At 41.4% G+C, this 25,712-nt stretch overlaps 2 protein-coding genes across 4 annotated transcripts in view; one reads left to right on the top strand and one right to left on the bottom strand.

The window, feature by feature from the left end:
* RB195_018575 (uncharacterized protein) overlaps positions 1–25,712 on the top strand; it is a gene marked incomplete at both ends in the record, with an annotated part of 43,713 nt that overhangs the window by 10,884 nt on the left and 7,117 nt on the right. The window contains 7 exons of one of the 3 annotated variants that reach the window (XM_064186072.1): positions 1,283–1,406; positions 2,306–2,420; positions 5,394–5,458; positions 6,258–6,364; positions 13,742–13,861; positions 19,558–19,672; positions 25,642–25,704. In XM_064186072.1, the coding sequence (XP_064041951.1) occupies positions 1,283–1,406; positions 2,306–2,420; positions 5,394–5,458; positions 6,258–6,364; positions 13,742–13,861; positions 19,558–19,672; positions 25,642–25,704 (709 nt within the window). Of the gene's footprint in view, positions 1–1,282; positions 1,407–2,305; positions 2,421–5,393; positions 5,459–6,257; positions 6,365–13,741; positions 13,862–16,087; positions 16,116–19,424; positions 19,490–19,557; positions 19,673–25,641; positions 25,705–25,712 lie in introns of those variants that run through there. The other 2 variants (XM_064186071.1, XM_064186070.1) reach the window with 2 other exon arrangements.
* On the bottom strand, positions 16,702–17,835 carry RB195_018576 (uncharacterized protein; the record flags this gene model as incomplete). The annotated part of the gene is made up of 1 exon (XM_064186073.1): positions 16,702–17,835. The coding sequence occupies one exon, from the start codon at positions 17,833–17,835 to the stop codon at positions 16,702–16,704; it is 1,134 nt and encodes a 377-aa protein (XP_064041953.1).

Here is a 25,712-nt window from a genome sequence, read left to right as displayed (position 1 = left end):
TTTTGCTTGCCATAGTGTGCTTCTGAAGATCGTTTGCTTTGAAATGGATATGAATTCATTTAGTTTGTATTCTTTACCTTGATGTTGCCGGCTGGAATCCTTTCTTCTCTCATTACATTGCCCTAGGTTTACTGATAATGTACACCAGGGATCTGCTAACATAGTCATCAATGAAGGAGAAATAGTGTGATTCTTCTTGCTTTCTCTCACAACACAGTCTTGAGCATAGATTTTTACTTCCGATTCGCTTCTTATTAGGGCTGCATGTAAAGTCTGTTTGCCTGTTCGCAGTACCTCTTCTTGTGCCAAATGCCATCAGATTTGAATACGCTTTGGGACGTACGAATATAACTTGCACGCTTATATGGTGGAAGTTACCTAGATATTGCAAAAAGGTGTCGTCCAGCACACTGCCGATCCCTAATCCAAATAGGTCAGATACGTAGAGGGAGCAATGAATCGTTGGTAACAATTTTCCGTTACGTTGCGCTGAACTGCCGGACATAGTCAAGGTGAAGGTACTCAGGTTGCTTGGTGTCGGTAGGCAGTTTACGCGAGATACGAAGCCTCCCTAGCTGTGGAACAGTTATGAATGGATCGATTTTGTGCGAGCTCTTGCTGTAAATCGAGAAGCTGGGCAAGGGTTCGAGGACGATGCGCCTCAACTAAGAAGAGGGTAGCCACATCAGGCGATAGTTAACACTAACGCATCGATTGAGTAAGTTATGTAACTGCTTATTATAACTCTTAACTTCATAAGTGACGACTATTGTAAGCACCGTTACTAACTCTCTTCTGGAGTCAGAGAAATACGCTCAATTACTTTTCCGAGCGGAGAGAAACTTAAAGGGATACCACGAATTTGACGTGGTGAGGGAATCCGGGGAGAAGAGAACGACGTCTTCCACGTAGTTTTTTACTATGATTAGAGAGAGATGAGATGTGGAACCAATGTAGATACCGTAGTCTACAAACCCTTCTATAGCTTTTCCCGCAGATTCCCTCACCATGTCAGATTCGTGATATGCTGAAGTAAACTAAGGAAAATATTAAGGAAAAGGGGAGGAAGCGAAAGGGCAGCCTAGTGCGCTTCAATGCCATCCCGCTTATGCGATTGCACCAGGCTTTAAGTTGTTTTAACCCGACTATATCAAAGGCACTTCGTGCGTTCTGTTCAAGTTCATGTGCATCTTGACATCGAGTATTTGGTTTCTTGTAAGGACTTATTATTTCTTTCAGTTATGATCTACTTGGCTCTATGATCTATTTGGCTGAATTTCAGAACTAATCCGATGCCGGATTTCGGAGGATGTCATCCTGATCCAAATTTAACCTATGCAAAACGTCTTGTGGAGCAGATGAGCAAAGGCGAACATGATTTCGGGGCTGCTTTTGATGGAGATGGTGTAGGTTATCATTGCACGATTATTAGTTGTTCATGTATGTATGGTAATATATAGTGTGTATTATATGTATACAACCAAAAAATTCTCCATTTTACAGAAGAAATTTATTTTTTTTCCATTGAAATATGCAATATGTCAATACTGATGGTATCTCGCTGGGCATGTCATCACCTCAAGAAGTTCCCTTGAGCTGCTGTTGGCAAAATTCATTTAGCTGCTTAGCTGAACTGCAATTCCTTATTCATGCTTTAGTTTCGACGGAGCACCATCGAACTCTCATCTATCTACAGCTTTGAAGCACCATCTTCGGGGGAAAGAATCCGAAAAGTGATAATCAAGAAACTTCCTCCATTTTCTTTCATAGCTTATCCCCTTTTTTGGCACGCTTAGTTTTTGACGAACAACTGGTAGAGTATTATTAAAGGCATCACCCCACGAATCTGAGGTGGTACGGATTTCAGGTGGAGTATTCGTATACGGGATGGGAGACTATGTAGAGGGGGGAGAGGGGGTGATTCCATCCATTTCTTCCTAATTGCCGTAAAAAACGGCCCGGAAGATGCGGCGCCGCACAAGCCTGGCGGGCTTCAGTCGAACTCCTTGTAGAAAATAGTACGCCAGAACGCCCGAAGCCGTATCTTCCGGGCCGTTTTTTATGGTAATTAGGAAGAAATGGACGGAATCACCCCCCTCCCCCCTCTACATAATCTACTATCCCGTATACGAATACTCAACCTGAACTACGTACCACCTCAGATTTGTGGAGTGATGCCCTTAACCTTGATAGCGATTATATTATTTATTCGTTTTAATAAGAGATGTAAAAGTTTTTTTCTTAGAGAAGTGGGGAAGAACTTTTCAGACACTCCAATACGTGCATTCATTTTTGTATTTTTAAGGATCGTAATATGATACTGGGAAAACATGGATTCTTTGTTACTCCCAGCGATTCACTGGCGGTCATCGCTGACAACCTTAGCTGCATTCCATATTTTCAGTCTCGAAAAGTTTCCGGTACGTGGCACTTCTTATGGTATACTCCATTGCGAAATATGGAAAAAGTATTGAACGCTTCAGATAGTTCCATGAATACACATGATTTCATTTGCAAGTTCTGAAAATTGAACTAGAGCTAAATTTGGTTTCAGCGTTTTATGTACTGTGAAATATGTTTAAAACGGAGACAACTGTGCAGCGCAGGTACCTCTTTCTTTATATTTAGACTTTTTATACAGGCTGAATCTGCAGAGTTTCATTCATATCCACCAGGTATCTTATACAAGTGTTTCGTCGTTTTGATTGGAAACAGATATAGTTGGTGACTAATAGTACTCTCTCTCCGATTTAACATCATCTCAACTCACCGCTCATTCTTTATGACGGTGGAATTCATTCAACTGTAGCGCTTGCGAGCTGGAAACGTTTAATTTACCTGTAAGATTCAGGCTAAGATTCTTTTGCATTTTATTGCTCAATTCCAACTTAATACCTGAATGTATTTAATACTAAGCAAGTCATGTTTTAAAATCTAATACTAGAGAGGCTATGCACTCTTTGGTTTTTTCCTTTTGAGCGCACGCGTCTCTGTTGCCAGTTACATGACAAGGAAATTAGGCATGCAGGTGTTGGTACCATTGCGAACTGCAACTGATGAAAGGTGCTAGCATGGGTCCCCACTTGATTCTAATCGCTACGTTCCACCGCACCGCTTTGAGCGCAGCCGCTTATGCAACTGCGCAGTGCTTCATGTCGTTTTGACCCTACTGTACCACACGAAGCATCTGTGGTATGCTCAGCGCTAACCTCATCATTAGTGAAGGGAGGATTGTTTTACCTGCTATTTTTCAAAAGTCTATCTTCAGGAACTTTCTAGACGTGAGTCATTCACGTTACATGATTATCACATTCCTAATCAAACGAACGCGAAAGCTTCTGCAGGCAGCATTTAATCGCACTGCAGGAAATTGGCGCAAACAACGTGAAATCGAGAAATATCGTTCAGGGCGAGATACTGAAACATCCGATTATTTTTCTAGACCTTGCATATAGAGTTTTTAGAAGTGACTCATCCGCTTACCGATCTGAACGCCTGCCTAAAGCCGGACTTCAGACTTTCTGTAGCGTTCGCCTCGCTAGCATTCACTGATCAACGAAAATCAATATTAGTGCCCTTTTCTGTGAAATTAGACTTGTGTATCTCTGACAATCTTTCTTCATTTTTTTAAAATCGTAAATAAAGACAAAAGATATCATAGTTTTCTTTCTAACCGCATCAGTTCTACATTTGGAGAATACTCAAACTTCAGTTTTAAACACTCCGTCGATATCAATATAATGTGGACATAATTTGACCGGTGGCCACGGCTACTAAACATCTCGTTTACCTTTTGCGACATGCACACGAAGTTATTGCGCACCATTTCGATGCCGCGAGACCCGTCTCACCCCCTTCTACAGGTATGTGGCGCCGGCGCCCAGACGCCGGTGGACCTGTAGCTGGCGTCGAGGTATAGCTACCTATAGCTACATACACATACACGTACACATACACATACACATACACATACACATACACATACACATACACATACACACACACGTGACAGAATAAGCCCGTTATTATATATCATGGTCTTTTGGCAAATAGTGCTCCTGAAATATGACAATAGGTTCTGCAGTTTATTTTTGGCTGTGAACCTACTTTGCAGTACAGACAAGAATGTAGAGAATTTTTTTTTGGTTGCTAAATAAGCGATAAGATAGGAGGCAGTTTTTTTTGGATTTTTCTTCTAAAATTTATTAAATCCGTGGAAGAAGTGGAACCACATTTATTCAGTCACAGTCCAGGGAACGTAGCATCTTTTCGGATTAGAATATACCGAGCTAGGGTTTGAGTTCTCAGATAATTCGAAGATACTTACTTACCAGTCTCGTTTAATGTTTTTAGCATGCAGACAAAGTACATACCAACTTATCCGCGCTTTTTGACTCATATGCGGATATCCACATTCGCTTTGGAACTGGTTCTGTTGTCGATTGCCAAATTGAAGCAGTACCCAAGATTGCCAACAAACTTTATTACGGCTAGCGTTTCGGCATCATCGCCTTCGTCAGTTCGTGGAAAGTTACATGATTTGTAATGTATCCTCTCAAATGCCTCATCCAGAACAAGTCATCATTCCATACATCCAAAATCGAAACCAAAAGAGCCCGAGGCCAATACCAATTATGATGCGACCCGCGTATGATCCGGTAGATCAAGGCTTCAATTCTTGCTTCAACAGACATTTGACATTATCGACAAGTTGCTATCTCTATGCGAAGAGATCAAGGAAGACCGAACCTTTACGCTACTGTTTTTATTGTTTTTGGATTATGTGAGTGCACAAGCAATTGGATGAGTTCTACCCTCTACATACAGTTGCGAAGACAAAGATGGTGCGCACTCTTATCAATCTATTCATAACAAAAGGTCATGTGCGAAATATTGTAGATGACCCATGCGACATTTAATAACTTGCCACCTAGTTTACAGCAATTTAGTTTAGTTTACAGTAAGCGGGACAGAGAGCCACAATTTTGAGTATCGAACATATGCCGCACTGACCCGACCATTTTAACTTCATAACTGTTTCATAACTTTATAACTCATGGTTTTGCAACTATCACACCTTAGTTAGCGTTTCTCGGAAAGTTGAAGTTTTTAGGAGATTCAAACTGAAATCGGTCTTTGTCTAGAAGATATCCCCTAAATAATAAGAAAAGTTGTGGGATGACTGCTGCGAAAACTGTGTTGAATTGAGCACAATGCTGTGAGCCCCAACAAATTGAATGCCTTTGTTTTAAACGTGTTATTATAACAGTCTACTTATAACTACTGTCTTAGGAGCAATCGCGTTTTTCACGAAATTATGTCTCTATCGAAGCGTTCAATAGTTTTTCTTCGTTGCTTGGAGTGGAAATAAATTTGCTACTTCCTATCTGTAGGGTTTGCTCGATCTATGCCAACTGCTGGTGCTGTTGACCTTGTTGCGAAAACGAAGAGCTTGGAGGTGGTTTAGTTCTTTCTTATTGTTGCGTGACGAATTTGCTGGAAAATAGGTTAGGAAAATGATTGAAATTAGCCCTTTTCCTTTTTGAACAATGTTTGTGGAAGGCGTTTACATGAACACCACCGGAAAGTTAGGGTTGAGCTGCTGCTAGTAGTTATTTCCAGGTCGCTTTTTCGTCGTTTTTGTCGAAGAATTTCCATCAAAGAAAGCGCCTTGGGTCGGAATATGACCGCATGTCTCAAAACATAGTAAACATGCGAAAAAACCAACTTCCGAGCGAGTTCCTATGATTTAAAGATACAAACATCTTATGCACTTTTCTTGCATACATAAGATATCTCAGCGTCAATATTCTGGACTTGCATGGTGAAGCTTCTTTCCCATTGAATGAAATTAAAACAACATTTAATGGCATAGCGAATGATGACATCATTAATGTTAATAGCAACTGTGTGCATGTTGTTACCTGTTGGTACCTCTAGAAGGTGAATTATAGCTCGTCGGATTCATTAGGTATAATGAGCTATAATTCACCTTCTAGAACAAATGAATCCAACGTCAGAGAATTAATGTAAGATGCTTCTCGTAAGATCTTCTCCCTACTCGAAATTATACACATTACATTACATTAGACATTATTACGCTACACTGGCAACATTTAAAATTTTTGAGTGATTTTCCGGAGGATTTGTTCGTCATCAATGAAGCCAGCGTTCATTTTTTCCTAGTGAATAGATCTCAACAGCTAATTAGTTCGTAGTAGCTATCTCGTAGTTACGTTATTTCATTCTTTTTTTAGATTTTTGAGACCCCTACAGGATGGAAGTATTTCGGAAATCTTATGGACGCTGGTCGCATTTATTTGTGCGGGGAAGAATCGTTCGGCACTGGGAGTGATCATATCAGGTTTCTGTTCATATCTTTGAAAAACTCGTGAAATTTTTCTAGCGATTTGATGATCATAAATGATCGATCACTCTGCGACTGCGTGCTGTAGGAGCCAAGCAAATTCTTGCAAGATAAAAAATTGATCAAGGTAACTCACAGACGCATGCAGATAAGGGAGTTTTGGTATAGAGGGATGTAATCATCTCGGTCAGCACAGCATTGTACTACGTACTACAAAGTGCTACAAGGGGCAGCTGCTAAGCTTTTACTTGTCCCAATGCGCATATCACGATCCATTATAAAACATCTTAAAAACGTTCTCAGTATATTACAGCAGCATGCACGTTCTTGTATGTATTTACCAACATTGTAAGAGTATTAATATTAATATTAAAGTACTAATATTAATTAACATTAAAGTATATGTATGGATTTTGTTCTTGATGAGTTTCGTGATATCGCTACACCACAAATTTATAATTAACCTTCAGTGGAGGTACGATCATTCGAGCGAGATAACTTGCATCAAAAATCATTTCAAAAGAAACAGTGGGAAAAGTATTGATGTAATTTACCCTAGGTCATTTCTCTTACGTATAAAATTTTTCATCGAGAATGTGGAGCGCATTTTCGAATTCTCTACGTCCCTCCTTTAATCTCATTTTTTTTTTGTTCTGACAATATATTTTAGTCATCTTCCAACCTCCGCACCTTTCTCAGGGAATAAGGAGTTTAATTAAGTGAAACCTGCCGTTCCGGGTGAATAAATAGGTGGCTCTCCTTTAAATTTGTTCAGTTGCCAAGTGTTCATTAGTTCCCTTGCGTCGTCTCTTGAGTAAGTCTCTTGAGTAAAGAATAAGGTATCCGGCAGAATCAGTGCGGCAACGCTCTTGGCTTCAACCCAGTCGTTTGGATTTCCTGAACTCGTGAATAGCCTATACATTGACTTGCGGTGGTTAGCCGATAAATCAACCCAGTGTTTTTATCTTACCAATTTACCAACCCCAGAGGGACAGAAGTCCTGATTACCTTTGATCCTTTGACAAACCGAAACCTCTCATCAAATAAACTGTACGAATTAGAAAGATAACATGTCGAGGTGGTTACGAGTGAGTATGTGATAGCACTGCAAATGAACCTCGGTGGAACAAATGATTCTACATACAGAAGGTTGGGTGGAACGCGCAGACGTTACTCACGATAAGAAAAACACAAAAGTACGGGATCAGCGACCGACGAAAATGAAAGTACAAAAGATAGATCCGTACTTGATATATCGATGAAAAATTCCTATAGCACCTGTGTATGTGGAGGAAAACTCGATGATCCCGCGATTGTCGATGGCGGCACAGCAACCGCCTAATTGCGTTACAAATGACCGTACAAAACATCTTTTCTGTGGGACAGAGACAATTCTCTTTGCCTTCGAGAGTCTATGCCCCGTGTCTCGGGTCATCACAGCTTAAAAGCGTGATGACTGTTGTTGTTCTTTGAGGTTGTTCCCTCATAAAGGAGAATTTTCCTCGATGTCGATTGTTGGCACTGTCTTGTTCTGCTTGCAGTTTATAGTCTATTTAGTGGTTGAAGTTGCGTGCTTCTTGATCACTGGCGGAACTATGTTCTTGGTACAAATGATCTCGACAAGTGTACCTCTGAAATATACACGGTTGAGTCAGGGTGCTCGCTCTAGTATTTGAAGTCGTGTTGGCAACGATGAGTTGGAGGAATAACTATTGGCTACCTATTTCTGAATGGTTTGCACGTCCTGTTGTATGACCTGTAGAGGTGTGCTATGCGTGGGTAATTTGGAGGGGTTGGGGAGAACACTCTGATGATGACGACTTCTCTTGAGGTTACCTTATGCCTTTTGTAGAAGTTTCAGATTCACCTTTTTCTGGGAACGTACGGTGCACCTGCATTTGTCACTGCTTGTGTCACATTCCACCCTGTACCGCATACATCAGTACTACTTTTGTGATATGCTGCCTCCAAGCTTTAGATTTAGTTTACGGAGCATTGAGCTTATAGGCAGCATATCACAAATCTGAGGTAGTGCGGATTTCAAGTGGAGTATCCGTATACGGGGTCGTAGATTATGGAGACGGGAATAGTTTCGCTCATCTCTCCCTGCATTAGTGCAAACAGCCGCCTCTAGAATGCTATTTTGTACGACGCCATCTATTGAAACGCTCCACCCCTTGCGCGCCTCCGCCCTGCGATTCGTCGAAAATCAATTTGAACTGCTCCGATAGGCAGTAAGGGACGCTATGTGTGCAAGGGTGGTGCGCTGCAATAGAAGGAATCGTACAAAACAGCACTCAGGGGCCGGCTGCTTGCAGTGGTTAAGGGAGAGATGAGCGGAACCATCCCGGTCTTCATAATCTACGACCGTATACGGATACTCTACCTGAAATTCGTACCACCCCAGATTCGTGGTATGCTGCCTTTAAGCTGGTCACGGCTATGCACCCTTCCTTTTAATTCATTTTTGGACCATTAAGCGTTTATTCAAAAGGCCTCCAAAGTTCTGCCAGCGTCAATTTCGTGTTCGTACGATGGGATCGTGGCAGCTATGTAAAACATTGTTTGTGTTAGCACCTGCAGCTCCGGGAGGGTCGCTGCGTTCGAATGTTTCATTCCACTTAGATCTTCTTTAATACAAAAATAAAGTGATCGCTCTGTGTCAACAAGGGGGACGGTAAAGAGGGTCCCGGAATGCTTCGCGAATGCCTCCGAGAAATAACGTGCCCAGTGGATATGCCGGCGGATACGCGAACATATCTCGACGAGGTCACGCTCCAATCGTTCATAAAGACGCAGACAACCGCCATAGATGTCCTTCCTATCACATAGACGCGGAAAACTGCGCAGTTACAAGGAAATATACAAAGAAGGGTGGTGTGAGCTGTCGAAATGACCGAATAAGTCAAAGAATAATAGCGTTAGATAGAAGTGTATGGGATTTTGTATGGTGTTCTAATGAAGAACGGTAGTGAGTTTGTCTTTATATCACCTTCAGAAAGTCTAGAAATCTTACCAAATTTGAACTCTTTTTCTTCCTTAAGTTCCCGGAAGTCAGAGATACAGATGGTCCCTCTGTCCAGAAATAAGTTAGGCTACAAAAAAGCTTGGGAGTTACAGGATAACGTTAATTCATATTACTTTTGAGTTACTTTTGAGAGCTGTAATGTTCCGTTTTAACGAAAATTTTTATGCACGTAATTTGAAGCATTAGGTACATCCTTATCTCAAACTTCACGTGAGGATTTCTCTTGCTTCTGGTACGATTACTAAATTGAGATCACCTCACGTTACAAAATAGCAGTGAATGTGTCTGATTCTCCAGAACAATTCAACAAATAGTGAATTATATCCTAGCCGGTGACGCAGCGTATGATTAGCGGTAGGTAAGCAGAGTCTGTTATTTAGGTGCCAACGAAAGTGAATCTCTTTAGGACACGCATCATCGCTAATTGCCCTGACGAGGCATGACCGGGGCATGCTGGGAATTCCGCCAGGACCCCCTTTGCACGCACCCTGTCAACAATGTATTGTTTCTCACATGTTTTGCACCAAACTAGCTGGACTATCAGAGACCATGCGTCGCCTTCCTAGACGAAAGGTCTATAACGCTCTGCTCAAGTCTCGCTGTCCGATAAGACCTGCCCTACATAGTACATTAGTAATGTAACCTTTTGTATTTGCGATCCGTTGCGCTATGTTAACCGCATTGATCCGTTCCTGGACATAAGATGTCACGGCCGTCCTAACCATGTCTCTAATAATAATAATGTTCTTGGTATTCCAAAGAGGAGAACGGGGAATGGATGTTGTAATGTTTTCATTACTAGGTTTTCGAAACCACCGTGTCATCTGTTCACTGTTGCACCAATGCATTTTTACATCGAATATTAGTAGGCGCTACGTTTAAGGATTCAGAATTATAGTGTCGACAACATTGTCTGGTACTCACTTTGGATGTGTTGTCTGATGATTAATTCATTAAAAGGCAACATTTCACGAATCTGAGTAGTGAGAGATTTAGAGATAAAACCTAGAGATAGGGTTGTAAACTGCGGTATCCGGGACAGTTCCGCTCATCTCTCCTCTCGTCGTAAAAAAAACGGGGTGGGAACAACTTTATTTCCTACGAAGTGCGGTAGAATGCTCCTCTAAGTACACGTTCTGATTCCCTAAGCAGCCTATACTTTTACTTGAATAATCTGGTGAGGATATTTCATCAATCTTCGACAGCTCGGAGGTGGATGCGGCGCGTGCACAAGAGTGGCGCGTTGCAACTGAAATCGTCTTAAACGACGTCGTCTTCTATGTCATTTCTTAGGACGATCAGGGAGAGATGAGCGGGACCACCCTTGATCCCACAATCTACAACCCTAGCTCTAGATTTTCCCGCGGATTCCTCCAATACGTCAACTTTGTGGTGTACTGGCTTTAATTGGCACTAGGGTCTCGCACCAGTGAATCGTGCTGTTCCCACTGACTGCGTTTCACTTGCTCATTGTCATATTTTTTTTCAAAATAATAAATTTCCTCTAAATTTTTGACTTCTATGGTCGACTTTATCTGGTTTCCCAACACTTCCAGTGCTTTTCCCGATACTTCCAATACTCATATAAATCTATTGATATTGCACTTGCATACTTGTTCGGATTTTACCACTGTCCCAGCAAGGTGAACACCAAAGTAATGATTGTCATTTCTTGGATACAGTGTTCAACTTCTTCATAGTGGACATGTCCTGTTTTGGTTGGGTTTTAGTCAAAGCAGGGAATTTCCGCCTTACTGCTTAGCTATTGCTGACTGTCATTCCCTTACTTTCAACTGTTGTGGATATCATGTTGCTTATAGAGGATACAGGCTGAATACGTCAGCTAAATCACGTTTGGGTAATCAGAATTACACCCAAAGAGGTACGCCATCAGTAGATATACACTTCGAACTACTATGTGCAGTGTCACATAGGCGTAAGCGCGCATAGGTATTGACGGATCTTTGTAATCTCCCTCGAGCTTTCTTCCCATTTATACTATCACGTAAGACATGTTTCTGCGAGACGTGCGATGAGTCTGTCGGGGAGGTTGGCTGGCGTGGGGGACGGTAAAGAGGGTCGCGGTCGATTCTGCGCGAACGCCTTCGGGACATAACGAATCCAGTGGATATGCCGTGGATATGCCAAAACGCGAACATACCTCGATGAGATCCCGCTCCAGTCTTTCACGGAATCGCAGACAATCGTCTTAGATGCTTTTCTGGCCACAGAGACGCTAATAATTATATCGTTATAAGGAAATATATAAAGAGGAAAAGTACATGTCATTTTGTGTGGTTTTGTAATAAGAAGACTGGAGCGAGTTTTTTTTTTCTAAATTTTGCCCTCAGGAAGTCTAGAAATCTTATCAAATAAACTTTTCTCATAATAGTTCAGAGATACAGAAGGTTCGTCTGGAAATAAATTAGAGTAAAAAAAAAAAGCTTGGGACTTTCAGATAACGGTAAACCTCTTTCTCGTTACTTTCCGAAGCTGAAATGTTCCGTTTTTAACGAAAATTTTTACGTAATTTGGACTAGATGCAAATTTCTCTCTTATTTTACGTGAAAATTTCTCTTGCTTCTGGTACGGTTACAAATTAGAGATCACCTAACATCACAAAATTCCAGTGTATGTGTTTGAATCTCCAAAACAGTTTAGTAGCTCATGAGTTATATCCTAGCCGGTGATGCGGCGTATGATTCGCGGTAGGTAAGTAAAGTCAGTTATTTAGTTGGCAACGAAGGTAAACATCTTTCTCGTACCATCGCTTATTGCTCTGCCGAGGCATAATCGGAGCACGCTCGAAAATCCGCCGCGACCCTCTGTCCACGATTCTCTTACTGTATCTCGATAGTACCAAGTACTCTACAAATACATAGGAACAGGTGCAACAGTTACTGTTCACTTGTACTAGGACAAGCACGCAGAACAAACCTGTGCATTTCTGGAAACATGAGCTCTTGGTACATATATCACTTAGTACTCATACTTGCATAATTGTGTTGAAGCGGCTCACGTAGTAGCTGAGGTTTTGACAGAAGTACTGAATGCTACGGCTGTGACGACAACTAGTACAAAAATAGCGAGAACGTGTATGTCATTCCTACCCCTGAACACTCTTGCATATTGCTAGACAAGGATTCTAGATTTTCGAACAACAGGGTTTGCCAAAGAATCAAAAAAAAGTATATCATTCCGACAAATGAGGATAGAATGGCCTTCCTTAGTTTCCACGGCGGCGAAATTTTCAATCATGAATGACCGAAAAGCGGTGAGACTTAGGTACATACCGACGCGGGAAGGATTTTTCGGATGCGGAAAAATTCGAAGGCAACGCATCATCGTGTGGGAAACCTGATGGAAAAACATAGAGTTTGAGCTTATGAATACAAGCGTAGTCCCGCTCCGTTCCCCTTAATCGTCCTAAAAATGGTAACGCCTTTTGTTCCCACGAAGTACGTTAGAACACGCACCCTTGTTCCCCCCCCCGGCAGTCTATTTAATGGTTTTATTCGAACAGACTGACGAGAAGATCTCTTTGATCTTGGACCGCTTGCTTGTGGACGCGATTCGTGCAAGTGGACAAGGGTGATGTGTTCCAACTTTTCTTGTGGGAAGGAATGCTGTTTTTAGGCCGTTTTCATTGCGATTGGGAGAAATTGAAATAAGCCACGCTCGTATTCGTAATCTACGCCCCAAACTCTATCTTTTCCATCAGCTTTCCACAGTACGTCAATTTCGTGGTGAGCCGCATTTAAGATTTCAAATGTTCCAAGTGAAAAGGGCGAAGTGGAAATCTTGCAGCCAATTTATAACTCACAATCATTGCGGTTCTAATCACAATAAACGTACTAGCAACAGTCATGCAGTATGTGATACTATGGAAATATGGAGATACGCATTCGTTAACGAGGCAGAATGCTTGCAGAAAGTTTGAAGACTGACAAAATCTAAACTATTTCCCGAACCCTACCTCATTGGTGGGTAGAATCCTACATCAAAGATTTCCCCAAATGTGCATTCCAATTGATTCATAATAAACGCCATCATTTTGTTGTCATATAAAATGGTTGCTTAGGCTGTGAAGATAAGCAGTAGTTTGTAAATATGACACTGCGTGCGAGGAAGGACACACTGCAGTTCAGCTACTTTGAATCGCAGCACGTCTACCGCGTGTTTGGGTTGTAGCTAACCGTACATAGTGTTTTTCATGCGAAGACCGAACCCATACCGTTCTTAATTTATTTGACATTCCTATAATTGCTTTATAATATTGATTCCTGATGCTGCGTGCATTCGCTTCATCATCCAGTTTAGAATGGATTATTTGCATTAATTTGTAGGGAGAAGGACGGAGTATGGGCGATGTTAGCCTGGCTACAAATACTTGCTGAAAGGAAAATTTCAGTGGAAGAAATTGTAAAAGATCACTGGAAGCGGTATGGAAGGAACGTTTTCACCAGGTAGGCCACATTGTTCACATGCTACTTACGTAGTGTTAAATGACACCTGGGGGAGAAAGACGATAAATGTAGGGGTGTCCACGAAAAACTGCCTAGGGTTTGCTGCTCTGCTCTAATCGTTTCACACATTTTGTTTTAATTGGGCGCAGTTTTCTCACTTTTCTTCGAGAAATTCACTTAAAGACAGCTTACCACGAATGACGTGGTAAAGATATCCACGGGAAAAGCTAGAGATGGGGTTGTTGACTGCGGGAGCCGAAGTTTTTCCGCTGATCTTTCCCTAATCGTAGTAAAAACAGTGTGGAAAACGACGTATTTTAAGAGGATTTCAGTTGCAACGTACCACCCTTTTTTTGCAGTCGCATCCAAGTGCTAGCGGAGGAAGTTCAATGATGTCTTCTCAGCAGCCTACTCAACTGAAACCATTTAATAGGCTGGTGAGGAGGTTGGCATGTGCATATAGAGGACATTCTGACGTACCTCGTAGGAAATAAGCGGTAGCCACGCCGCTTTTTACGATCAAGGAGGGGTGACGGAACCACCCTGACCTTTTCCCGTAATCTACAACTCCATCTCTATCTTTTCCGACGGATCCCTCACCACGTCAGATTCGTGGTATGCGGCATTTGCGTGCAGAAATCGTTATATGAGGCTATTCTAACTTGAAAAGTGTGATTCATATTATTAAATGGCATGCTTATTCATTATTTCCAACGAGCATAGTCTATTTTGCTCATACCATGTCAAGTTTAGGCCATGTGTGATTATTAACCTCGCAAAACAAACTGGTCTTACTAGTTGTATGACTACTTCAGAGCTTTCATTCGTTTTCTATTATTTCCTACTATTGATGTCCACATTCCAAGACTAACTTCGCTTTGTCTTTGTCCACAGGAAATAAAATAGGATACACAATGTTTGAATCGTTATTTTTGAGACCTCCTACGTTTTTCCTTGATTTTCCTTTTTCCTTTATTTTTTTTAAATTCAGGTGGGACCATAGGTGCGATGGGCAGAAGCCGAACCCTTCTCGGAGATGAAGGTGTAGTTCATGGGGTGCAGCTGAAGTGTTGAGGATCCTTTCATCGATCCTACAAAAGTGAAGGGGTCTTTTAGCCTACTGTTCAAAAGCGAAGGAGCCCTTCGTCCAGGGGTCGGACACCGGTTCCGAATATTGTATGTATCGGAGGGACACAGATGGGAAAATTGTCATTCTTCCATCTTTTCCGTACTGGAAGAGGCATATGATGGAAAAAAATAACAAATTAATAGTTAATAATTAATCAAATTAATTCAGGAAAAACGCAAAATGTGAAATCGATACTCGGATAGGAAAAATCCTCGTCTGCAGTATACAAAAATATACAATGATACATAGTATTAAGCAGTATAAACGTGAATATAATAGAATTTAATGGCCAGAAAAAGCTAAGATTCTGTGCACATTGTTAAGTTTGGAAAATCGCGAACAACTTCGGGATGAGAGCATCCAGAAGAATATTTTGGGTAGCTTTTTATAGAAGAAGGTTTGTCGTACAAACTAGTCTTTTTGCGATCTGCTGTTTTTTCTTCTTCTTGAAGTATTGATGGGACTGGGAAGTTTTCTCTACTTCACGTGAATTTTTCCATCTAAAGTTTGAGAGAACGGCCCGGAAAGGAGAAATTCTGCATGTGGGGGTTTCCTTAGTCGTGCCCGAATGTACGGGTGGTTCTTTTTTTAAAGCGTTGCGTTTTTCTGGATTAGGGATGGATGAAAACTTGCTTAAATCAGGATTTTTATTAAAGCTCCGAGAAGCGTATGATTTTGATTAAAGTCTAATAACTCGGAGTAACTTATTGCAAGCAAATCACCCTCCCGTATGTTGTAACAGAGAACTTTCTCTATTAACTGCTATATTCTGCGATCCCCATGTTTTCTCCGTTTTTTTTTTTCAAATTTTAGGTGGGACAAAGATAGGAAAGATGACATTTTCCCACCTCTGTTCCGTTTAGATTCCAAAAAAAACCTAGGATTTTCAAAAAAAAAAAAGAGTTATTTTGTAGAGTAAACCTTTTTCAATGAAAAGCTACCCAAAATATTTCTCTGGGTGCTCTCTTCACGAAAATGTTCGTGAACTTCCGCACCTAACAATGTGCGTAGAATCTAAGGTTTTTTGGCTGTTAAGTCTTGCTTGATCCACTTTTTGAACTGCCTAAAAATGTATAATTAAAATTTTCATCTTTTAGGAGTGGTTTCGAGTTTCTTTCTGTTTAGCTAAAATTTGTTTAGCGGGAGCTGGACCCGCTGAGTCAGATTTTTGCATGGTCCTATTGTTACATTGTCAACACGTGTATTTTCACAGCAAAATGTTGATGATTCTATGTTATGACACACTATAACATTATATGACAATATTAGTGGTATCCATAAGTAATCAATTATTTCAGAGGCAACAAAAAGTAGTTTACTTGCATTCAATTTTATCTTCAGCCGATTATGTAATCTCTATTTAGGTCCTTTCGCCATCTTGCTGGTAGAGTTTCAATCCCCTTTTCTTAAAATTTCGTTCCCTTTGAAGAAAAATATGATTCTAGATGAGTTTTCACTTCTTGAAATTCCTGTTCCTTACGGAATATTCTATCGATCAGAATAAATGAAAATCGGATGGTGCAATAAATGCAATCTGGAGAATATGAGGGGAAAACTTCCCAGTTTAGCTGCCTTGTTTTTTCCTGGGTTAATCTTGCTGTTTGCGCCCTGGCATTATCATGCTCCAATATTACTGTAACCTGCACATCCTACCTGTAAACCTTCCCAATTTCTTGAAAATGTCTTTGGACTGTTGACAAAGTCACCTTGATCACCTTGACTCCCGCTGATCTTCGAACTGGTCGAGCGGGCGCCAGTAATTCTTCCATTTGTCCTGATCGCGTGCCAGAGTAGCCAAGTGGTTCCTCCTTTCGCGTGGGACACGAAGAGCATCATATTTTTCTTTGAAGGACTTCGTGAAGAAATCTGACAATCGGGTCGGCGATCTTCCTGGAGTGCGCTTAATATCGCGGGGAACCCAGTCGCTAACGGCTCTGGTCCAATGGTTGTCATGAAAGCGCATCACGTGGGCGGCCCACCTTATTTTACTTTCCTTGGCAAACGCGGCGGCGTCTCTAATCTTCGATCGTTGACGTAGGGGAGAACTTCGAATCCCGTCCCTCACTTGCGTGAAACGGGATACTCCTAGCATCACTCTCTCAATTGCGCGTTCAATCACGCTCATCGCGTTTTCTTCCTGCTTGCGAAATGCCCAGGTTTCCGAAGCATAGGTCAAAGCAGGAAGTACGGTGGTGTTGAAGAAGTGAGCACGGAGCCGGCCGTTTCTGGTCTTCTTCACTACATCCTCGATGCTCCTATACGCTCCCCAAGCCGCTCGTCTCCTCTTGCCCAGCTCGGGGACCAGGTCGTTTATCATGTTCAATTCCCGACCCAGGTAAACGTAGCTGGTGCATTTGGATATGTTCGTTCCGTTGAGCGTGAATGGGGCACAGACCCATTCGTTACGCATCAACATCGTCTTTTGCAGATTCAGCTGAAGACCGTTGCATCCACACGTTTCGTCGAATTCGGTCAGCATTCGCTCCTCTTGGCTGATGCTAGGTGTTATCAGTACGATTTCATCAGCAAAGCGCAAATGGTGTAGCTGCCGACCATCAACCTTCACTCCCATGTCGTCCCATTCCAACTTTCGCAATGCGTTCTCGAGGGTGGCTGTGAATATTTTGGGTGAAATTGTATCACCCTGTCGGACCCTCCTCTTCACGTCAATGATGACGTTCTTGTAGAATGGCGATATTCCGGTCATGAAGTTACTGTACAACTCTCGAAGTACCTTTATGTACTGAGTAGGGACGCCTTGGTTGTCCAAGGCTTCCACGACCGCTTCTGTCTCAACTGAGTCGAATGCCTTCTTTAAGTCGATGAAGGTGAGACAGAGCGGCATCCTATGCTCTCGTGATACCTCGATGAGTTTCGAAACATCAAACGTTGACAAAGTAGCCTGAAGAATGTTTGCTATTTCCTGAATACACAGTTTGGGGATCAGTTTCTACCAGTGATTTTGAAGCGCCATCACCAAACTCAACAGGGCGTCCACTTCGATGGCTATCAGAGAAGTCAAAATCACCGCTAGAAAATTTTCTAAACCAGCATAGGCACTTATTGACTTTCAGTACGTCTCCATACATATACCTAATTTTCTACGTTGCAACCGTTGCACTGACGCGAAAATGAAACACCATGCAATAAAATAAATGTTCTTCAGTTGGTTGATATCTCGTCATTTTACAACGGTGTAATAAAAAGTTTGGATTTAATTGTCACAAAAATCAAGGTCACGAGTTGTAATATTGCCATCTATATGTCATCTAGAATACGCTACTTCAGTCTGGAGTCCATTCGTATTTATGCATTCACGCTGAAGAACTGAAGCAGATATTCCACAGTAATGATAATTGATTGTTTATGGGTATCACTAAGATGGTTTTGTGAAGCATGTAATCATTTAGCATTATTATATACCAATCTGAACGTCCTGCTAAAGCCAGACTTCAAACTTTCTGTGGTGTTTGCTTCGCTCGCTTCACTGATCAACGAAAATTAATATTAGTGCCGTTTTCTATGAAATTGGATATCTCCAACAATCTTCCTTTTTCATATTATAAATAAAGGCGAAGGATTCCATAGTCTTCTTTCTAAAAGCGTCAGTTCTACATTTAGAAAACATTCGAACTTCAGCTTCAAACATTCCTTATCAGTAAGTTCCAAGTTCGACCTTCTTTGAATCTTGGCATCGTAGAGTCGATTAGAGGATTGATTAAGCGTTTGAGAGAGTAGATTACACGTGTCTTTGATTTTTCCAGGCTCTGAAGAAGGCGACGACGCTGAAACGTTAGCCAGAATAAAGATCAATAACAATTTTGGTTCTGCTTAAGAAAGTAGTACACATTCCTTATCAATATATTACAGGCAAAACCTAAAAGTATCACTCGAAATATGGGTTTTCCTCCTGTTTTCCCCAAACAGTTATCAAAGAATGATGTTTTGTCATAAAATGACGAGAAAGGCATAGTCTTACTGATAAAGATAACGTTCCACGTCAGATCACATAAGCATCTTTCTACTATTTAAGCAGTCGTTTGCATGCGCGTTTCCACTTTCTTAGATAGGCGTGCTATTAATTTAATTTATTAATTTTTGCTATTAATTTGCTATTAACTTGAGGCGAACGAAGAAGTGAATAGACACGAGGAGGAGTCATAAAGGTGAAAAGCAAAGCGCTCAGTGGCCACGGCTACGAAACATACATACATACATACATACATACATACATACATACATACATACATACATACATACATACATACATACATACATACATACATACACGCACGCACGCACGCACGCACGCACGCACGCGAGACAGAATAAGCCCGCTGTTATATATCATGAAAACGTGACGGAATAAGTCCCCTCCCTTTACGATTTTCTTTATGAAGATGAAGTTCTAGAAGTTGCTATGAATGCTCAAACATGTTGTGGCTCTCGTTGCCTTTTCGAAAACTTGGTTTTACAACAGTCCCAAGAAAGTTTCTGAGGTCTGGACGCCGCCTTTCCTCCTGCAGTGTTGCTGGAATCCGAACAATACAATCTTTCATCCTTCTAGGTATGATTATGAAAATGTGGACGCCTCTGGTGCCAATCTGTTGATGACATTTCTTGAAGCACAGATGGCAGCTTTTCTAGGCAAGGAGCTGAGCGCAAACGATGTTACATACAAGGTAGTATTTCTAATAGTAATCCGTAGTCAAATTATAAAACGAGGGGATTCTTCTTCCGTATTGTTTTTGTTTAAAAGTTTTACATTCGCTGATTTTAAGATAAGAAAAATTAAGACAATAAAAAATTAACCAACTGCGTAAATAAAGAATAAGAAAAAAGAAAAAAGTTCATTCTAAACGAGACGAGACTATTACAGATATTCCTACTATCACCTGTGCTTCCACTATACTTTGCTCGATCGGGCGTCATTAATGGTTTGATACTCTAGTGCGCGATGATAGATTATTGGGTTCTGTTCTTTTGCAGAAACTGGAAACTCATACTGCGTCTCGTAAACGTGGTTAAATGTGATGTGGCGTCTTTCCAAGTTGCGTGAAGCGGAGAACTACTTGCACCTTTTCGATGGAAAGTTCAGTAACGCTGAACCCCTTTTTCCTTTCGCTTTCGAAGCGTACTAGTTTCTGAAACACAGGCCATACTGATGATGAGACATGCAGTCAAAACAGGGTATTCCTGGTCTCCGTCTTTACTACATCAACAATGCCTTTATGTACTTCCTAAACCGCTTCTCTTCCTCCTTTTCGGCTCTGCAACCTGATCGATCATCCTGTTGACTTCCTGATTTAGACGAACAGAGTTGGAACATCCGGATGTATTCGCTCCGCTCCTTTGAACGCGAGGTGTGATCAACGCTATCCGCTTGTCATGAACAAACAAAGAGACATTTTCAAAGTTCATCGTGACGGATAAGATCAGCCATGGAAATTTGCAATTACAAAAACTCTGCTCTCGACTCACACCGTGAACGATGGTCAGCACGGATTATGCCAGAGTAACGAATTTGACCACATCGTCAACAAAATGTCTCGCATGACAGATGTTGTTGCACCAAAGTTCTACACGAGAGCGGACAATCGCTTTCATCGAGGAATATTTTTGTTTTCCTTAGAGGAAGAAAAGGCAAAAAGAAAAATATTCACTAGGCAAATCCCTTGACCTTTTCGCTTTCTCAGCGGACTTTTGAGAAGAAGAGAAGACGAAGAAGGGACTAAATCAACGAGGTATGTGACCGGTTTGTGAAACCCCTACGCTACTATACGAGGAGAGCCGAGAGTTAATGGAACTGTGCGAGTCGCAAGCAACCAGGAACTCACGGTTGAGCTCGTTTTCAGCGAAGTGGTGAAAGAAAAACACAAATAAAGTATTCCGGTGCTGAATGGGTGAATCATACAGGTGAATCATCGTACGGCATTCGCTATTGACAGGATTGAATCCGATAGTCTGAAGAATCTACCTTTACAGCTGAAGCATGGACGACCTTTACACTCAGTCGTCCTATGCTTAGGAGATGCGCATATCATGCAAAGCTGTTCCCTACGCAAGTATGCGGAACGATCCTGGGGAGTAGAATACTGTGTGCATGAATGCGAGGGATGGTTGTTCTTGCAGTACATGCAGCATTTAGTGATCAAGTGCGGTCTAATATTATTGTTCACTTGCCTCTGTTGCATTGGAGGACTTTTCTCGGAAAAGGATAAGAACATTTCCGGGGACGATATCTCATCTATGAACTTAAAGAGATGTTGCATTGTAAAAGGAACGTCTGCGGATAGTCCTTCCTTTTTGGCAATTACTTTCCGCTTGACCGAGTCGGGAAATTTGGCTAACACCTTTTTTATTAGCCATGGGCTATTGACCTCTTCTCCCTTTTCATTCAACTGGGCTACAATCACTTGTAGTTGTTCGAGAAGATGACGTTAGTCTTTATTGATGGACTTTGCAATACCGACTTATCCAGTCTTTCTACCATCTGGTTAATTAGGGCTTCCCTGTTATTGTATTTCACAAGTAAGAAGTTTATGGCCTTGGAGTAGTTATCCTTAGTGACCTGGAACTTTCTTTTACAGTCCCTGGCTTCCCCTTTCAAAGCATTGAGTAAGTGGTTATATTTTACCATTTCCGGTAACTGCTGGGAGTGTATATTGTTATTGAATAATTCCCAGAAGTCATTCCATTCCCATATGTCACCCCCAAAGGTCGGGATGGGGAGAGGAGGAAGCTCTACTGGCCTCGTCTGTAGATGATTCATTGCTAACGAAGAGCTGTTTACATCATGCGGAGTAGCTGAATATGATTGAGATGTATCTACGCAGGAAATTAGTGCTTGTAGTCGCGCTTGCATCAATACCATAAGGTCGAAGGCGCAAGATAGCGCTGATTCGGATTTGCATAGATATAGTTCAAAATCTTCTTGTTCTTTCTCCGAGGGTTGCTCCAACCTATCAAGTATTGATGCAAAGCTGCTGAGAACGTTCTCTACTTTGACGGTAGCCGAGTTAATTGCGCTAATACCCTCTTCTAACCATTTTCTTTTACTATACTGCGCGGTGCCTGGGGATCTATTGGGATTTCCTCTAGCTTCTCCTCCTTCAGTCTCGAAACGATATGTTCAAGCTTATTGGTAAAAGTTGTCAACAGGCGTTTCTGGGTGCCAAGTTGGGTTGACATATTGCAAGGATTTACTTAGCAAGAAATCAAGGTAGTAGAGGTGCTAATGGAGTATTGCCGAGGGATTATTGACAACGGAGTGTTGGTAACAATGGCTGTTACTGAGAAATGATGACTAATGCAGAGGTTATTGTCTCGCAATGAGTTACTCAGAAGGATGGCAATGAGTCAGTATTGTATTTAAAGCAGATTTATTGCGAAACCGACCTGGATCCTTTGATCTGCCGATGCACCAATTGTGGAATTGTGAGGGTTTTTTTTTTGCTCGCCAAAGATACGGATAGATTTATCTTATCCGTATTGCCACGCGGTCTAGTTGTCGACCAAGACTGAAGGATACACTTTATTTACAGTAAAGGTGCATACAGTATTGCCAGTACCAGACCACTGCTTGTTGGTATTGTTTATTGAAGCTGTGCGGGTATTGCGATGCTTGTTGCCTTGTTGGCCGTCGAATGAGAAGGCTGCCCGCACGGTTGTGGGACATCCTTTTATACTCAGGCGAGCGATATGGTTACGTCGGCGAATGTAAGCATCAAGTGTTCTGTAATATATTCGTTTTGTTGATAAGTATTATATGCAAAGAACAACTAAATTACTCATGTGTTTTTCCAACCGTATTATTGATCTTTCATAGCGCAGCTATAGAGACCTGATGTTGTACATGGACGGTCTGCAGGAACAAATGGCGACTGTCGTTAATTTGCTTACTATCATCTGCAATCTACAAGGGTGATCCAAAACAAGAGTGAAGTAACATTAGATAATGAAGGACAACTAGCAGGGAAACGAGCCACATATGTGGTTGCATGTGGTCGACTGTGTTTGAATAACTCTGCTTGAAGAAAATGAAGAAGAAAATGAAATGTTTCAGCACCATCGACCACATAAGCGGTTTAAAAACTTGCGAAGGTATCGCGAGAGCACTAAATGCTGTTGTGTCTATACATCAGCACCAATGCAGCACTAATAAATTTCATTTCACTAATAACAACCCAGGAACAGTTCGTTTCGCAGTGATCTACTCCTCATGTGGTATCAATTCTAAATGTTGTGAGAATTATTTTCACAGCACTTTCCTGAAAGTAAGTCAAGGAAGCGAATAGTGAAAAGAGAAAATGAATAGTGAATAGTGAGCTGTCTCTGCTCATTGGTTCATGGTCAAAATGTTTATCATAGGCTCTTTTGAATTACAACTCGCATTCTCGGAATATAATGTGTTTGTTTCTATATCGGTCAGCTTTCTGTTGTTCGGTTAAACAAATGAATTACTATATAATATACAGAGTTGCTCTCTTGTTAAGCAGGTTGTAGAAGGACATCTTTTTTTTGTTACAAATTTCCTTTTTTTTTAAATAAGTTCCTCTGAACCTTGTGGAAAATCTCCTAATTTGTTAAACAAACCAGTGATAAAAGCGATACTAGTAGCAGGTGATTGAGATTGATTCTAAAGTTACTAAATCTCGACCTCCTAAGCAGTATTTTTGGCGTGTATCACATGAAATTGTTTCAAACCTTATTAAAACCATAGCTTGGAGTTCTAGTAATTACATCAAATAATTGTCTTCACGGCAGAGAAAATACGAATGTCTTTGCTCATTGAAACATTCAAAAGCTAGGGGATACGAATATTAGTAGGCGCTACGTTTAAGGATTCAGAATTATTGTGTCGACACCATTGTCTGGTGCTCACTTTGGATGTGTTGTCTGATGATTAATTCATTAAAAGGCAACATTTCACAAATCTGAGTGGTGAGAGATTTAGAGATAAAACCTAGAGATAGGGTTGTAAACTGCGGTATCCGGAACAGTTCCGCTCATCTCTACTCTCGTCGTAAAAAAAACGGGGTGAGAACAACTTTATTTCCTACGAGGTGTGGTAGAATGCTCCTCTAAGTACACGTTCTGATTCCCTAAGCAGCCTATTCTTTTACTTGAATAATCTGGTGAGGATATTTCATCAATCTACGACTGCTCGGAGGTGGATGCGGCGCATGCACAAGGGTGGAGCGTTGCAACTGAAATCGTCTTAAACGACGTCGTCTTCTATGTCATTTCTTAGGACGATCAGGGAGAGATGAGCGGAACCACCCTTGATCCCACAATCTACAAACTTAGCTCTAGATTTTTCCGCGGATTCCTCCAATACGTCAACTTTGTGGTGTACTGGCTTTAATTGGCACTAGGGTCTCGCACCTGTCAATCGTGCTGTTCCTACTGACTGCGCTTCACTTGCTCATTGTCATATTTTTTTCAAAATAAAGATAAATTTCCTCTAAATTTTGACTTCTATGGTCGACTTTATCTGGTTTCCCAACACTTCCAGTGCTTTTCCCGATACTTCCAATACTCGTATAAATCTATCAATTCTATCCCCACAATGATCCGCATTCGTTCATGTTGATGAGGGCGTGTTTTTATCCTCTTTAAACAAATCTCAGTGTTGGAATGGATTTAAAATAAGATCCATTCCTCTCAGTAGCCCAAATGGTTTCAGTTGAGTAAGCTGGGAAGAAGACATCACTGGTCTTCCACCGCTTGCAGTTGGATGCTGCTCGCGCAAAGGATGGTGCTCCGCAAATGAAATCGTGGCGAAAAATGGCGTCTTTCTACGCCGCTTTTCACGATGATTAGGGAGGGATGAGCGCAACCACCCCGGATCCCGCAATCTACAACCCCATCTCTGGTCATTCCCCGCGGATTCCTTCACCACGTCAGATTCTTGCTACTTTTAACCATACTCAAGACAGAACAATGACACAATGATGCCTTCGGCCATTGCCTTGTACCGTATATCGCTTCAACGGGATTTTAATTAATAGTATACGATTAAACTTGTAAGTTTGAGCGAGAAGCGAAGGTGCATGTTCGAGGTGCTGTAGTGAGCAGTGATGAGGAGCGAAACAATACGTGAAATGTCGCTTTATGCGACGATGACGTCCCTTTTTTCGTATCGTATGAAATTAGACGAAATTTGATCCTTACTTGTAATGGACAGTGCTGGTCACGAGTACGCGTAGTTCGTGAAACAATTCTTCCAACAATTACCGATTTCTTTCTTTTTACGATTTTGCTGCAAACGTATCAGTTAGGACTTGCAGAACGCACATCCTAACATTTTCATTTGCAGCGGAATCGAATTCTGCAGTGGTATTCGATTGTGATTATCGGTATGTCGTGGATGTGGTATGCATAGTCTCTAATCACAATATTTAGGACTGGCGAAACCAGCAGCTTATTCTGGTCTTTTATAACTCAATAAATTAGGCCATCAAAAATTGGCGTCTTTACGCGTTGTTCACGTTCATCTACACAAGGCCGGTAAAAACATCGGATTGCTAGTTCAACAGTTCTTTAGTGTTAGCAGTATCCACACTGCTGACTTTCACCCTCTTTTATGGAATATGATACTTGCAGAAGTCAGTTTTCTTCAAGCGAAGCGCATACGTGTGTCATTTAGGTGAAGGTGGCAGACAACTTCGAGTACAAGGACCCAATCGATGGATCATTAGCTTCAAAGCAGGTATTTAT

This window comes from Necator americanus, chromosome II, assembly GCF_031761385.1.
Source record: "Necator americanus strain Aroian chromosome II, whole genome shotgun sequence".
Lineage (NCBI taxonomy): Eukaryota > Metazoa > Nematoda > Chromadorea > Rhabditida > Ancylostomatidae > Necator > Necator americanus.
The sequence above is the reverse complement of the archived record's forward strand: the minus strand, read 5'-3'. Positions and strand labels throughout refer to the sequence as shown.